The 17621-nt window shown below is 41.2% G+C and overlaps 1 protein-coding gene across 8 annotated transcripts in view; it reads left to right on the top strand.

The window, feature by feature from the left end:
* Positions 1-17068, top strand: part of LOC117773856 (replication protein A 70 kDa DNA-binding subunit-like) — a 32814-nt gene extending 15746 nt beyond the window's left edge. For all 8 annotated transcript variants that reach the window (XM_034605618.1, XM_034605621.1, XM_034605614.1 and 5 more), the window contains 7 exons: positions 729-865; positions 1424-1572; positions 3328-3457; positions 9292-9468; positions 9705-9812; positions 10228-10314; positions 16402-17068. In XM_034605618.1, the coding sequence (XP_034461509.1) occupies positions 729-865; positions 1424-1572; positions 3328-3457; positions 9292-9468; positions 9705-9812; positions 10228-10314; positions 16402-16539 (926 nt within the window). In that variant the 3' untranslated portion in view covers positions 16540-17068. The remainder of the gene's footprint in view (positions 1-728; positions 866-1423; positions 1573-3327; positions 3458-9291; positions 9469-9704; positions 9813-10227; positions 10315-16401) is intronic.
* Positions 17069-17621: the final 553 nt, after the last annotated feature.

The raw sequence follows: 17621 nt of genomic DNA, 5'->3' as shown, positions 1-17621 counted from the left end.
AAGATGGGCCATAAAAGACCCAATACAATTTTTGTGTGGATCGGGACAAAGGGGCGGATCCGGGAATAGTTTTTTTGACTTTTTCACAGACTTCCCAGCAAATTATTTATGGATCTTGAGGGGAAAAAATCTGGCATCTTTAGGGACTGATATTTATGAGTGCAGGCAATGTGGTGTGGCGTGATTGAATTTAAGGAGAGCGGTTGGCCTTGGCGGAGGTATGCGCTCTACTTAGTGCCATTCTATTTATACAAAAATGTGCTTTGGAAATTGATTTTCCTCGTTCTGATTATTAGTCATGGTGGTCCACCTCAGCAGTGACTGCTCCTCAGTGCAGTAATCCTGAATGAAGTGTTTAGGCCTTGAGCCTGACAGGAAACATGAATGAGGAATGAGTTTGTTTGTTGTGATCTGGAATATGGGCCTGGGTGTTAGCCAGCCTGTTATGACATTTATGTCAGTCTGCAGCAACTTGGCAATATCAAAGGGATGTCAATTCTCTGTCGGGTTAGATCTTTACTGCTCATGTTGCGATAATAATTCACATAATGTCGAAAATATCTAGGGGGCCTTTTTACTCTTGATACCATATATAGACATTTCAAAAGGCTCTGTTCACATAACACACTGTTTTATTATTTTTCTACTGTCTCTGAAATCATATTTGACTCCCTATATCCACGAGGAGTCATGGACAAACACCTCCTAATAATTGTCTCCGTCTTCAGATGTTATCGGTGTCTGTAAGAGTGCGGAGGATGTATGCCGGATCACCACGAAGACCAGCAGAGAAGTCTCCAAGAGGGCCCTCAGCCTAATAGACACAACGGGCAAAGTGGTGACAGTCACACTGTGGGGAAAGGAGGTAACAACTATAATCCTTCTATCTGTCTCCCTGCTCTCCCTCTGCATCCTGGGAGGGGTTTTAATGTAAAAACATGTTGAGCAGACTGTAATTAATCGTGTGTTTATAAAGGTGTCCATGCGTGTATGTATCCGTGTCAGTGAACATGGCACAACGGTGTGTGTGCTCTTGCATGCAGAGTGGTTTGATTGTGTTTCTTGGGCCGTAAAATTTAGATCGGTCAAATCCTTCCTGTGACCTTCAGGAGTGTTTTGGACCGTGGTCCCTGATTTGAGACGAAGGGCTAAATAACCCTCGAATGTGCATGAAATGGTGCTATTCTTCTCTAAGCTCATTCAATCTGCAAGAGCTAATCCCTCCTCTTTGCTAAAATCCAAAAACGACTTTCAAATTAACTGGTAGGTTGTCCAATTATCAGAGCAAACTACACCACACATTACTTTCCAAGCTGCAGACATAGACTGAACATACAAGAGACAATAAAACAACTGCTTTTGCTGTCTCTTGTGTTCAGACTGTCTCTCCTCATTGACACAGTTTTTCTTTCTCTTTCTCCAGGCAGAGAAGTTTGACGGCAGCGAGCAGCCTGTGGTCGCTATCAAAGGGGCTCGCGTGTCTGATTTCGGAGGCAGATCTCTCTCTGCTTCGTTCAGCTCAACAGTCATGGTCAACCCAGACATACCAGAGGCCTTTAGACTGAGGGCCTGGTGAGTCAGTGGTGTGCAGCGCTCACACAAACATGAACCCACTCAAAACACACATAGACATGTCTATACAATGTTGTCATGCTGGCATGTACAGTGTGCATGGACACTTACCACAAGACATATGTGTAAACATAATGATATCACTCTGATAATAAACACTAAACCCACACACACTCACAATGACACTAATAAATAAACTTGAATGCAAAGCCCTGATGATCACGTGTCAGGAAACTGGTGGCGTGTGCCTCATCAGTCCCAGTGGGACTCTAGACAGGATTGGATGGTTTGAATAAAAGAAAAGCAGAACGCGGATATTTCTGGATTCTCGCTCTGAACTGGTTCAGTATGTGCGCAGAGAGACGCTGCACACGACGAGCCACATCAAACTGGATTCCAGTTCCTGTGGAGGGTTTTGAATTATGACTCATATGCTCATTAGGGCTGTTGCCAAGTCTGGCCACCGCTGAAAAGAATGGCCTTCTTTCCCCTTTTTATTACATGTGTGTGTGTGTATATTAGACTTCAGTGTGCATGTGATTGCCTCAGAGTTACACAGAAATCTTTTCTTATATAATTGAATGTAAAAACATGCTCACAGCTTCAGTGTGAATACAGTAAATAAAGGGGCATGCATCATGTACCTGAGGGCATTGTTGTGTTCAGTCTTTCACTCGTTAATGTCTGGTTCATTAATTTAGCTAATTGGTCCTTTCACAATATTGTCTGCCATTATTTTGCGTGTCTCCTGATGCGTTTCCGTCTGCCATAATCTACCTTTGAGGACAAGCAGTGAATGAATGACAATGATTGTTTTTCCTTTTGAACATTTAGACCTTCACGAAGAGTGTGACTCGAGCTCCTGTGGCGATGCAGTGCGTTGTGGGATTGTTTTGACCGGGCTCGCTCTTAATTGAAAGAAAGTGATGAAGTTGGATGATGCCTTGATTAGATTGTTCTGCTCGTCTAGAATACAGAGCAGGAGTCACACTGACGCATTAAGATTTTAAAGGGCATGTTTAAAAAGGTAGATAAATGAAGAGATGAAGTGGGCAGACAAGAGCACAGATGGGTGAGTTTTGTTCCCCTCCTCTTTCCCCGAGTGTATATGGCCTGAAATATATTTCAAGATAAAAGGCTGATTGATGTGTGAAGGCATGTCGACAGCAGTCAGTGTGTCAGATAAAAGAGATGGCAGAGTACAGATGCAGTGGCTGTAAATCAGTTCAGTCAGAGATTAAGGGGGAAATTCAGTCACGGCTGAAGATGGTTTCTTTAGATAGCAATAGACAAATACAGTGTCATGTGTAATACAACTCAGTATCTCCTTCAGAGGAAAACTCAAGGTGTATTAATACAACATACAGCATGTCTATATAAACAAACATAATTGCTTTTACAACCCCTTTTTTAAAAAAAAGATAGAATCACTCATTTACGACTAATATAAACAGTGTACCCTCTGTTATATAATAAGAAGAATCGCTCATATACGACTAATATAAACAGTGTACCCTGTAATATAATAACCTCAGTATGAAGGATCATTATATCTGCTAGGTACGCTCTGTTTGTGTGTTTCTTTATGATTATCAACACCTCCCTCTTGTATTTACTTCTTTCTCTCTGTCTCCCTATACTTTAAATAATGTATGTCATAGTTCACATGTATGAATCTGTATGTTAGTTTTGATGCACAAGCGTGTTTGCGCATTACTTTATTTGCTTGTGTGCTCCGTGTGTGTTCATGTGCAGGTACGACGAGGATGGCTTCGCTCTCAACAGCCAATCCCTGACCAGCACGTGGTCAAGGAGCAGCGGAATGAAGATCAACTGGAAAACACTGAGTGACGTGAAGGACGAAAGCATGGGACAAGGAGAGAAGGTACAGTGCACATAGGCCAACATGCAAACTGTACATACACATATCAGGGAATTCAACTAAAAAAGGTTTGTATAAGTGCAACCAAAAAACTGTCATGGCTGGACACAATTAGTTGTTGCACTTAAAGTTACAAGAAATCCTTATCCAGGTGGTAGAACGCGCATCCACTATTGTGTCAGCCGGTGGTTTGATTCCCAACTCCTCTAGTCCTTATACTGAAGCCCAAATTGCCCCTAAAGTGCCATTGTTGAATGTGAATATGAGTCTGTATTAGAAAGCGTTTTGTGTGGTCCATTAGACTAGAAAATGCGATATATAACGCAGTTCATTTATCATTTACCATTTGAAGATCAAGTAAGTGGTGGAAATTGCAAGCAATGAAGACATAATCTAAGGTTTTATGTCTTCATTTCACTCAATACATTCCATATATGTTTAGTATTTCTGTTTCATTGGCTCTTTTATTGCTCTGTGTAACTCAAGGTTTGATTTTTGAGTTTTAGATTGACTCAGCCTTTTGTGTTTGAGTCACAGAAAATGGAGATCTACAGTAGATCAATAAAACCACAAGGTGTGTAAGAACAAAAAAACGAAACCTTTTTATTTCTGCTGCAGTTTTAGTTGGATCACTGAGGCGACTCTACAAAAACTTTGGCTGGAAACTGATTTCGGTGTGAGTCAGTAAATCCCACCAAAAGTCACTCAGGCAGCTGGCTGCTGTTTAAAACAAGGAAGGGGAGAAACCACACACAGATGACATAATACCAGCACAGCCACGGTACAACAGAATTTGATGACAGGAAATCTTTCGGTGTTGTTGGACAAGCATGGTAAACACTGGGTTTTGGTGTCAGTCCCTCGGAATCAAAGGGTTAGAGCTTCACTGGTTTGAACCCACGTTTCACAGTCGCACCACAACAGCTCCTTCACATCGATGGTCTATGACTTTAAGAGTAAATCATCTTGAGTTCTTTCACTTACTTACTCTTACTATGTAGCCATACATACAGTAATCAGCTCAATTACCGTCTAACAGGGGCTCGTCAAGATGTATTTTGGAAAGAACCCTGAACTGGAAAGACTGAACTCACCGTTGTTGTGATCGACCGCCGCTACTATTGAGCACTGTTTATTCAAATTGTATTATTATTGGACATTTTACAAATCGAACCAAATTCTAGACTGCCATTCCTTCGGCCCTTAACAATACACACGCCAAGTTTGAAGCAGATAAGATGATTGGTTCTGGTGATAAGCCTTCCACACACAAGCAGACAGATACCACAAAGTAGAACACTGACATCAGGTGTGCTTTAAACCCCCACTTCTGAACATCAGTAAACACAAATGTTAATTTATGTTTTGGGGCTTTTTTTAGTTGGTTTTGTTTTTTCAGCCCCACAGAGATCAGCCCGAAAGCCTCTTATTCAAACTATCGCAGATAATATTCTGTGAACAGACACAGGTTTAGTGATTTATAAGACTGACTGCTTCCTCGTCTCATTTCAATGTAAGCACTTAGACAAACACAAACCCACAGTCAGTCTTCCATTCACGGTAAACAGAGCAGCTCTCGGTTTTACTTTGCTATGACGTCGTGGATTAGTCTCATGATTCTAGCAATGTGAACATATTAGCTGAAATGAATGAACTGCCATCCGTGATTGGAGTAGCATGTGTAGAAGTATAACTGTTTAATTAGCTTTATTTTTTCGAGTAGTCTCCATCATTCCTCATATTTAATTAGAAGCCACATATGGGTAGCTCCTGTATCAATGTCATTTCTCATAAGAATTTCTAATTACGTGTTGGAGGTGGAGGAAGCCTGAGGGCATAACATTACCAGAAGGGATGTGGCGAGGGCTGAGAACGCGGTAGAGTGAGAAGGTGTAGAACAGCCAGGCAGAGCCACTTACACTGACAAAGCTGCGTCGAAGGATGGAAGGAAACAAGGCCACAGGAAGAACAAGTGTGCGGAGACAAAGAGAGACAAGTGTCAAGGGATGTTTAGGAGAAGGATAGAAATTGGGTTGGAACACTTAACTGGCAGAAGTGAGGGAAGGAGATGAAAGGTGAGAATGTGTAAATAATTCAAGCTCTTATTTTTTCCCTCTCTTTCCTTATTCTTTGTCTGCCTGTGCTCTGTCCCCCCCCCCCCCAAACGCTTCTGTAATTGAACGCCTTTAAGGAGGACGTCTGTCACATACTCTCAGGCTGCTTTCGTTCTAATAATGAAATCCAAATCATTAGTTTCTACTTTGAAGCTATCTAATTTGACATTCCACCTGTTTGCCTCCATGTACTGTATGTGTGAGACTGGTGTGTACAAGCCACTTCTAATTAATGTAGCTGTGTGTGTGTGTGTTTGTGTGTTTGGGTTTTGGGACAAGCATTAAAGTTGGCATGTGCAGCCACGTCAATTATGTGAGGAAGATTTTCCCTTGGTTGCCCTTCCACATACAAATTTTAATTGCATTTAGGTGCCAGAAGGTGACACAGGAATTTTCTGTGATAAGAATGAAAACTATTTTCTCTCTGTGTGTGTGTGTGTGTGTGTGTGTGTGTGTGTGTGTGTGTGTGTGTGTGTGTGTGTGTGTGTGTGTGTGTGTGTGTGTGTGTGTGTGTGTGTGTGTGTGTGTGTGTGTGTGTGTGTGTGTGTGTGTGTGAGAGAATCTTTAGGTCGGTCGGCACACATACTTTGTTTGTGTGCCTGAGCGTTTTCTGTGTATCTGTTATTGCGTGCAGCGTTAGTCACGCTGTTCTTCTTGGTTCTCCACAGCATGCTTAAGGTTAAGACTTTGCCCCAAGGCGTCTGTGTACACACTGGAATTTAGAGGGAGAGGGAAAAACACACTCACAAGGAGAAGAGGAGAGATGATGGCAAGTGCAGGGGGGATTTATTTAGAGTGGTCTTGTTGTGATGGAAGAGCCACGGTCCAGATCCTGCCGACCTCCATCCTCATATTCTCGGTAGCATCTGCCAACATGACGAGCCGTGAACGAGCCTCGACTAAAGGCATCCTGTACTTTTCCTCCTGCCATGTCCACCCTCCCACCACCTTCCCCGCCCCTCGCCTTCCCACCTCTCCAGGCTCCCGGCGATCTCATCTGCCCAAGTCTGAAATGTGATGAGGCAGGCACATGGGCAGGAACATGGGAGCGGAGTGTTGAGGAGGAGAGGGCTATTGCTAACGGGAGAAATTCTCCTAATTAATAAAACCTTCTGAGTAAGTGTTTTTTTGGAAGGGGTGATCTTGCTGTGTGGCATGGGTACTGGGAAGATGGATGGATGGGTGGACAGATTATGATGCTGTGAGTCAGTGTTAGCTCGCGGGAAGAGAGTGTCAGAGAGCTCTAAGTCTGACTGACAGTCTCTGTAGAGGTCGTGGGGACGAAGGACTCATCATCAACCATCTCGCAGGGAAGGCAGAGAACACAATGGTCTTTTCACATTCAATGCTCTTACCGAACACTTCACACAAAGTGTGGGTTGTATAACGAAGGAGCAGCAATACTCAGTCAGTGTGTGTTTGTGTGAATTTGGCCTGTATCCTAAAGAGGGTCTTTGATGGACTCATTTAGGCCATCATTAGAAATGAGTCTGGCCCAGTTCGAGCTTGTAGTTGCTCTTGTTGAGAATGGATTTGAAAGCATTTATTTTTAATTCTGGCTGTAATTCCAACATCTTGTTTAAACTCTGGTTAAAGAAGGATTTCTTTCTGGTTTCTTACATTCAGTGTGCAGCACATGCACATGAATCGGTTTGTGCTTGCACTTGTGCATCTGTTTGAATCCACCTGTGTTTATTTGCATGTAGGCGTGTACACATGTATGTGCCTCTTCCAGATGAGACACAGTTCATCTACTTTGTGCATTCTTTATATTTATGGAAATCAAACGCTGTGCTTCTCCACAGGAAGAGAGAATATTTTTCCCCCAGAATTGGCATTTCTTTCCTTTTTAGCTGTTGATTTTACCAGTGTGAGCTCTGCCGCCTAAGGTGCTAATATCTGTTTAAATTACTGCAACATCGCTGCATTTTAATTTGATTCTGTTTGACTGTGTACATTTTAATTTAAATTCATAACTGAAAGAAGTTTGGCTCCTTGTATATGCATTGCAAATGTGTAAGTTTGGGTCTTTGCATATAAACTTGCATGTTAGACGTGTCTGTGTGTGCATTTACAACAATTTATGTATCTGTAAGGCAGAGAGATCCATCTCATCTTGCATCTATTATACATAGAATTCTCAAACTCTCCCTGCTTTTCTTTTTAAACTCATCCAAGATTGTTTGGAAGTCAAATAGAGATCTGTAAACAGCGTGCATCTACCAGCTGGACTGACGTTCTGGCAACAGTTTCGTGTATGATGCCAAGTTTGATCTGAGTTTATTTTTATTTTATTCAATGTTTCTCTCTCCACCCGAAGCAGCATATTCATTTTCTTGAAGTTTGTCCTGCCGGCACTAGAAGGAGAACTTTTGCGCCTCCTCAACTCTTACATGTTTGATGAGCTTTAGTTTTATCTTTGTTGCTAAGATTTAAAGATACAAATAATGATTATTCAAGAAAACTTAACATTCAAATGAGAAGAGACCATTTGATGAGGGCATGTTTCTTTTTATCGCTGTTTGCTAATGCTGCTGTTATATGTGTAATGGTTGTGATATCACAGATAGTATTCACATAAACCTTTCCTGTAGTGGCAGCATTATTTTTGTATTCTGTTGTTTTAGGCTGGTTGATCTGCAGTTGCACCCCAACAGGAAAGAGTTTGAAGTATTGTGAAGTTGGTCATTGTCCCTACGACTGTGTTGTGATTGTAACTCTTGTGCTGTGGACCAGTGATTACTCATTGTGTGCCTGTGCCACCTGGTATCTTGTTCATCTACCAAGATGCAGCCTCCTACATAACAAACACTTTGATGAGGTGTCTTTTTCCGGTTTATTCATTGTAGGCCTTTTAAAATTGCATCAGTGGTAGAGAAGTGTTGCCAGAGTTTTCTAATGTCCAGTCTTCTTCTTCCAGCACACACATTAATCAAAAAGATCCACATCTTGATTTAAAATCAGACCAAGATCATTACTCAACCAGGACGTTTTGACTTAAAACTTTATTTTTTAAATAAAGTTTTAAGTCAAAATGCTCTCAACAGAAAATAAGAGATAGTTTTGATTAATGTCAACAGTAAAGGGGCTCTGTCGTCATGAATATCACAATTTACAATAAGACATTTTTAGCTGAGAAATCCATTATCCAACATTTTCTGTTGCAAGGGCACTTTTGTAGCAATAACAGATAACGTCTGTTATTTGTTATGTGGGCTTGAACTTTTCATATGATTTACTTTTTTCACGTTGAATAGGCAACTAAACGCTGTGTTACTCAAGACTTTAAAAAATGAGTTGTTTGATTGGATTAAGGCAACGATCAGGCAGCTACAGGAGCAGCTAAAGTCGTCTTTATGATTTTAATATCTGCCAATATGACAAGCAACTACCAAAAGAGTCCAATGAGAAAGGCTACAAGTTAAACATGGAAAGAGATGATCACGATAAAAGGTACAGAGCGCAACACAAACATTTTCTGTAATTAAATGGTTGTGTTCAGGTTCATTTGGTTTGGAATATTCTCCCCGCATGTAACTTGATTTGCAGGTCTGATTTCTCCTCGGCACAATATTGTGTAAGGAGGCAGCACCTGCAAATTGACTATGGCCTCTTAGACGTTCAAATTGCAGCAGTTTGATGTGATTCGGCACCTTTTATTGATCTTTCCGCTCTATCCCCATAATTAGATTTCTTCCTCTTCCATTTCCTCTCTCCATTCAGGTAGACTACTTCAGCTGTGTGGCGACGCTGCTGTTCACTCGTAAGGACAGTTGTCTGTACCAGTCCTGTCCATCTGCAGACTGCAAGAAGAAGGTTATAGACCAACAGAACGGGATGTACCGCTGCGAGAAGTGTAACAAAGAGTTCCCCAACTTTAAATACAGACTCATACTCTTTGTAAGTGCAGAGTGCATACAGTGCACATCATTAATGCCTGTTTGACACACATACGGTGATGCTGACTGCGAGAAATACTGTATCTTCTGTTATCACACATACACACACACACACACACACACACACACACACACACACACACACACACACACACACACACACACACACACACACACTCAAACATGCACATAAATAATCACTCTCCCCTTCATCATCCCTGTCTGTCTAACTCCTAGGCCAACTTGGCAGACTTCGGGGATAACCAGTGGGTGACATGCTTCCAGGAGACAGCCGAGGTCTTATTAGGTCACACTGCAGAAACACTGGGCGAGTTAAAAGACACAGTAAGACACACACACAGACACACACACTAGTCTCTCTATAGTTGTGAGGACACTCATTGGCATTCCCTAGCCCCTTAACCATCACAACTAAAAACCTAATTATAACCCTAAAATCAACCCTTTACATTTGTGAGGACCAGCGAAAATGTACTTGCTTTAAAATGTCATCATAATGAGCACAGACACACACATGCATAGTTCTGCATGAATTAGTTTGTTTATGTCTGACAAGAAAACTGCCTTCAACATTTTTCCAGGAGGTCTTTAACAGATTACTGCAGTCAACGTGTGTGTGTGTGTGTGTGTGTGTGTGTGTGTGTGTGTGTGTGTGTGTGTGTGTGTGTGTGTGTGTGTGTGTGTGTGTGTGTGTGTGTGTGTGTGTGTGTGTGTGTGTGTGTGTGTGTGTGTTCCTAAGGACGAGACGGCCTTTGATGAAGTCTTCCAGAAAGCCAGCTTCACGAAGCACATCTTTAAAAGCAGAGTCAAGCTTGAGACGTACAATGTAAGTAACTATTAACGGGAGCACACAATAGAATTTGATACAATGTGATGCAATTTAGTTTCCCAGAAATAATTGGATATAATGACATATGATTGCAAGAGTCTGATGTTTATCAACCAAACAGGACTCTGTTGCTTGCAGTGTTACAGATTTTGTGTTTTGATCTAAAGAACGTTGGGATCAGCAGCAGCCTTTAAGATGAACTGGTGTCAGACCAGGGTGTGAGGGATGTTTTGTGACTTGAGGTTGTACAAGGAACCTGCTTGATTAAACACTTCACAGTGAATACTACAGTTGAAAAAGTGAAAATTTCCCCCCGGTGGTAAAACGCGTGGTACATTGCAGTGTTGTGTTTTAATTAATTAGTTGTATGCCGTCCGGGAATTCATATCAACAAGACCGATCATCAGTTGTAATCTTCCGCTGAACTTCGGTCCCAAGAAGGTAAAGCCACAAAACAAGATGCAGGATTGTAATGTAACGACAACACCCTGTCAGTCACACAACATGAATCCAAAATCATTTTAATTAGCTTCACAATGACAAGGGAGTTGTTGCGTAGCCAGTGTACTTTGGATACTAAAACAAATACAGCTGTGGATTCATTTCTCTTAATTAGGCGCTAATTAGCATTTAGCTATTGTCTGTCGAAGCCTAATTAACTTAATTATTCAGAAACTAATTTGCTACGGAGGGAAGATGCTCTCGGTCTGAGAGGAATGATTGAGATGTAGGATGAGCGCTGAATGGTCTGTGTCCTGGCCGCAGGAGAACCTGCGAGAGATGCTGTTCAGAGTTCACCAGACATTCTTCACGGTCTGGAAAACAACATCTTCTTCAAGGAATCTCTCAAAGTCCAGGCAAAATATTGCCATTCAGTCTTTACACACTCGAGTGCACATTTCCCGCAGATGCAAGTCTAATTTTACATACAAGTGATATGTTTGGCAATGAAGAGTAATCTTACCAACTGAAGTCAAATGAGCTTGACTCTCTGTTTACAGCAAATGTCAATGCTCCACTGCTACAGACCAACTAGCAAGAGGAAAGCCCGAAGCCCTTCTGGCAGACACTGGAGGCTGCATTTTTCATTACAGCCCACAATACAGACATGTCGGGCAAAACAAACAACATACTGATATTTATTTTTCTGAGATCACAGTCTTACCAGAAGTGGAGCTCACGATACAGCTTGTCCGCAGGGCTGCATTACAGGGAGAGTCATGGGGTCATTTAAAACAAATAGTTGGGAGCCCCAATGTTCTTGGTAAATTGTCCTTTGAGGAACATGAGTACACAGCAAATTTAATACAGCGTGAACATATAGACTGACAGTCATCACAATCCAGAGGCCCCACCCGGCAAATAATGGGAATAGAAAATAGTGTTACAGCGGCAGTTTGAAGGATTGTTATGCAGCTTTTTCTCATTTAAAAACAAGAGTTTAGGCACCTCTGGGTAAATGACATATTTTGCCAATTTTTGAAGTCAAAAAGGTAAATACATCACCTGCAGCAGCAAGTTAACATGAGCCTTTCTTCACACTGTTACTTTAGATTTCAGAAAAACTAATGATTTGGTAATAGTGGCACGTGCATCAGTTTGAGCTTATCCTCCTTATAGAAGACTCTGAACTAAATCAACTAGTTAGGCCTTAATTGACTCATTAAGACTTGTAGGGTGGACCAAGAATTGTCATTAGGAGATGTCAGCTATTGGCATTTCCAGAGCCCATAAAGTCTTCAAACCTTGTGGCAGCGCTCGACAGCCATGGACCCCTCCGAGCAGCCGGCTGAGGATCTGAAGATGAAGCTAAATGATGCCTGCAAAGCAAAGGAGGTCGTAAAAGAAGATATCAGAGCTCTTACAGCTTGAAATTTCCACAGTCTGGAATGTCATTAAGAAATGACAGTAGAGGGGAGTGATGAAAGTTAAAACGAGATCTTGAAGACCACACACTGAAAACTCACTTCACATGTCAACAAATCATCAAATGTGTAGTTTCTCAGAAGTGCCCAGACATTTGCTACAACTGTATTATGTTCTAGTTGCTTAATTAATTAACTTTCATGAATGTATTTTTGTACAGAAGAAACTGGCAAGAATTTAAAACCCAACAAAATCACAGCCGCAACAATGTTAAATTGATAAATACAGTATTCCACAATGTAGATACAATGTGCTCTGAGCACCAGGGAAGTATGCAATATTTATTTTCTGTGGTTGTTAGTCAAAGTTTACATTTTTATTTCAAAGCTTATGATTGGAAATGATGAGTCGGCCTCAATATGTCTCAATACGTCCTTCTACCTCAGTTCTTGCTCACAGAAAAGATCATCCACTTGGGTTTTCAAAAAAAACAAACAATATAATGAAATCTTTGAAATAACAGGTCACATGACATGGAAAAATAAATTAAACTAGTTTTAATCCTGTTTTAATTGTGAATTTATCTCTTGATTTAAAAAAACTAAAAAAAAACTAGTATTGTAAATCTCTCTTTTCTCGCGCTGTAAAACTGTTTCATCCGTGTGATACCTCAGAGGCGTTTACTCATTCTGTGAATTTTTTACCACCTCCCCCCCATGACTATAAAATCTGCACGTTACTGACCTGCACACAGAGACGCTCACTGTCTGATTCATGTGTTGAATCCGCAGGCGAGGGTGAAGGTGGTGGTGAGAAGTCGGAGCAACAGAGAGCACGCTGTGATCATGACTTTCCGTGTTAAGATGCTTTTTACTGTCGACTCTGATGCACGGGCCAGATTCTGTTCTATTGGCTTCTGTAAACACTGATCAAAACCAATTCTTGCCACTCGTGTTTTAATGGAAAATATAGAAATATGTGGAATCAAATAGCATCATTAGGATCTTTAAAGAGACAAACTTTTTCAGTGGGACACAGAAAGAACTATGCTTAGGATCATATTTTTTGTGTGAACTTTAATAAGTGGAAGTTAAGAGCAGTGAAGATAAAACTTGCACAATAATGCACTCAAATCTCTAAAGGCTTTTTCTTCTGTCAACTGTTAATATGAAAACACAGATGCCTTCAGCTGAATGTTGTGCAGCTGGTGATTCCGGTGCAGCCGCAGTCTTCGTCTCTTCTCTCGACTTAATTTTGAGTTTTTAAAAAGCATTATTTCCACTCCAGTTAAAGACAGAAGGGTTTTATGGTGATGTGCTGTATTTTGATTAAAACGTGTTGCACAGAAACAGTCAAGAGGTAAGAAAACAGATTAAGAACAAGATAATACAGCAAAATAATACAAAACTGCATTCAAGCGGCTGCATTCTTTACATCACTCAGGCCATATAGAGGATTAATGCATCGTCCAAATAAGTGTGCAAACATCCAGTTCTGTGTAAAACTCTTAGGCACCGAAAGTAAAGTGTAGATACAATAACACCATGGAAAGTTTTAATTAACCCTCCAACACAGTGCAGTGAAAAGAACAAAATAAATCACATCAATAATTAATGCTGAGTTTAGGAGGCAGGCAAATGTACATATATAGATCAACAGCTGTTGTCTGCGGAATGGAATCGAATGTGTCTGTGAAAAATAACTGTGTGTGTGTGTGTGTGTGTGTGTGTGTGTGTGTGTGTGTGTGTGTGTGTGTGTGTGTGTGTGTGTGTGTGTGTGTGTGTGTGTGTGTGTGTGTGTGTGAGAGTGTGTGAGAGAGTGTGTGAGAGAACTCTGTCTGAAGTGAATGAATTGATTTTGTCTCAGTGAATACATTAGTAGAGGGCACCATCTTTTTCCTGACTCATGTTCACAGACAGGCCATTGAGTCCCACACAGTGACACCTAATGCACTCACTTTATATCATCAACAAACCGCACGAATCCAGGTCCGTCCACCGTCCCCCAGCATGAGAGAAATGCAAGTGACTCATGTCTCTCTACATGGCTCAAGGTGAAAACTTCCTGTGCAGATAGATAATGAAGAAGCTGTCGTTCAAATCATTTATGTAACTGACACCGTTTATGGCCTGGATGTTCAGTTACGACGTTTAGCACGTTAGCACCCTGACGTTTGGTCATGAGCACGAAACACAGGCTCCAGAGAGGCTCATGGGAATGTGTTCTATAAAGTTCGGACCTGATGATGGGGCTAAAAAGTGATGAAAGGTAATTGCAATGTGTCCTGAGTTGTTGAGACGTTATGGTGACGCTACAGGAAATGTCTGCAGGTCATCTGGAAACCATGGATGTCTTCAGTATAATGTAATGGCAGTCCATGGGGTGATCCATCTCGTGAATGTTCAGATATATTGGATCATCTGATAAAACATTTCACACAGCACGTTGGTGGTTTTAACTGTTGCCAGAAAGGTTCTCGGGCTGGGTTTGCCTGTGTGGAGCGTGAATGGTTCTTTGTGTGTGTGTTTGTGTTTGTGTGTGTGTGTGTGTTGGCCCTGTGATACGCTGGCGACCTGTACAGGCTGCACCCCGCTTCTCACCCAACAGTCGGGATTGGCTCCAGCTCCCCCTGTAACCCTCAAAGAATAAACCGTATAGATCCTGGATGGATGAAAAGTTGAGAGATCACCAAAGTCCGTAGGATTCATCCTCTGGGGACCATTTATCTTACATCGTGCCAATCTATCCAGTAGTTGTTGAGATACTTCAGTCAGGACCACAAGCTGAACATTTGTTTTTAAATGTTCTGTAATACTTGCTACTATTTACTACTTCATTATCAAAACTTCTCAGCAGGTTTCCTGTGTTTAATATGACTCTTCAGCGTGTGTGTTGGCTATTTGTTTCCAGTGTGTGAAGGTGTTCGTCTCCATCTTCTGTTTGTGAACCAGCATCTGTAGAAGTTGTGTTATTCTTCAGGGAACAACCCCACCCAACCTCACCCCACTATCAGAAATCGAGTTGGAGAATAGGGGTGAATGTCAGGCCACTGAATAATCTTTTCTGATGTGGGCTGGTGTGGAATATTAATCCATTAAATGAACAGTCCCTCAGCCAGTATCCTTTGGGGGAAACCATTAGATTTAAATATGTGTTCACCTCTTGTCAAGTGGAGCCTTTGTCGTGACAGCCACGTGTATTGTTTAATTTGCCTGATATCCTGAGTTAAATGCAAATTGTAAAATACTAACAGAGGTGTTGAATCACATATGAGATAATGGGAAAGTGTCAACTCTTTGATGCTGGCTATGCCGACTGAATTGCTAATTGATTAATTAATCGTCTCGGGATTAATCCCGCTCATAGCAAGAGCGATTAGAATGGAAATGAGTTGATGGCTCTATGTCTTAATCATAAACCTCTGCACTGTTTGATGATATGCTGACTATTACTGGATGAGACTGAAATGTGTAGCCTGAGCTTTCTCTTAGGCATCTGTCATTAGTGGTGCTTTTTATCCTTGAAACAATAACAACAATAATCTGGAACAATTCAAAATAGACCAAATTTGTATCTCTACTTACCTCGGCAGTTAAAGTCACGTTAAACTGAATTTTATGGGGGGGAAACAACCTGGTTCTCCAGTCAGGGACCAGCTTGAAACCAGGTGGTTGAAGTAATGTAAACTTCAGATTTGTCACTCTGAATACAAAAGCTCAATTGGCTGATAAGAGTCTGAGATGAGGGAACATGTACTGAAATGAGTCTGCACGCTGAACTCTGCAGGGTTTTGCTCTTGCTGCCTCTGAGAGATGAATATACGTCCTGGAGTTCAGTCGGAGTGGTATTGCCCATCTCATCATATGTGTGATCCAGCTTTCTCATCCCTGGTAGAGATGAAAAACAAGAGAAAGGGCCGCACCCCTCTGGAGTCAGACCATTTATTATTACTGTTTTATCCCCATTTATTTCATCTTGTTCATTTTACTGTTCTTTTTGCCTTGTCTGGTTTGATGTTCCTTTCTAAATCACTTAGTAACATTTAAAATAAAAGTAAAAATAAGAAGTTTATAATTAGTATCATTATTTCTATCACTATGAGTTGTTATTATTTGTTTGGTCAACCCCTCCAATAGCAGAATTTGTAAGAAAAAGTATTTTTTATCAGACGTTGCTGCTGCTCTTTGAATCCACACTAAACGTTTCTTCCCTCCTCAGGACGAGAGTCGAGTCAAGGTAACCGTCATTGAAGTCCAGCCGCTGGACCACAGGGAATACAGCAGGAGACTCCTCAGCAACATCCGCACATTGTCCAGCTGTACTCGGGACGAGTCTTTCCAAACGGCTGCGTGGTAATTAAACCCGTCTCCGGCCGACCTCTGGTGTGTCAGACGTCTTCCTCCAGCGAGATAACGGCGTATCTGACAGAGGCGGCAGAGGGCGGACGGTGATTCACCAAAACAAATGGCAGCCAAACAAAAGACTGTTATTTAGTTGTTCGCTTCCTTCAACAGTTTGGAAACATTGGAAATTGCTTTAACCTTTTTTAATTCATTGACATTTTAAGAGAGAGGTTTGACTTTTATAATAGAAGTGACTTTTAAACTGTCTGTATTTTTATGTCTTTTAATCAATGCACGAAAATCAACGCTTTTTTATTTTACAAGTTCAATAATGGTCAGTGTCCGGGAAGTGAGACAGGTACGATTTATTTGTGTGGTTTTTAAAAATGAAGACGTGGCTCAAGTGTGTGGAAGATGTTTGCATTTGTTTGAACTGTTTTCACTGTGTCCTATTAATGGGATTCTTTGTTATTTCAAAAAAAAAAGTTTGGTTTGCTGTTTGCACTTTAACGAAGGGATGATTATAAAAATGTTCTTAACACCAAATCATGGCTCATATTTATCTTTTGTTTTAATGAACTTACTGCTGCTGATGTCTCTGCTTCAGCTGTGTGTGTCTCTGTGACTTGTGTAGACTGGACTCTGGATCACCAGCAGGGTGTGGACAGGCCGGCAGGTTCGTTAGAGCTCATTTTTATTTGGTTTTATTTTATTTTTTCACAAAACCTAATATATTAATCGTATTGGGACAGGAAGAGGCTTTGAACAATTAAGATAATAAGTGTTACAGAACAATATAATAGTTATAAAACGTCTCGGATATATTGTCCCTACAGATTTTACCTTCATATTTTTCATTGTTAATCATCTAGTGTGGACCCAAAAGCTCTTAAAAAGACTTAATAAAGTGTTTCACTGCTCTCAAAGCAGATTTACACTGAACGTCTTTAAAATTAAACGTGTGTATCACATTTCAAACCGCTCCGTGTTCCCTGTGAGCACACATCCAGACACTGGAAAAGCAAGGACGGTGCTTTGGTGGCACTTCTCTCCGCCAAGGTGTGGCTCAAGGTTACGACGCTGATTTATGTTGGC

Source organism: Hippoglossus hippoglossus, chromosome 14, assembly GCF_009819705.1.
Source record: "Hippoglossus hippoglossus isolate fHipHip1 chromosome 14, fHipHip1.pri, whole genome shotgun sequence".
NCBI classification, from domain to species: domain Eukaryota; kingdom Metazoa; phylum Chordata; class Actinopteri; order Pleuronectiformes; family Pleuronectidae; genus Hippoglossus; species Hippoglossus hippoglossus.
Note: the sequence above shows the minus strand (reverse complement) of the source record. Positions and strands in the feature narration are given on the sequence as shown.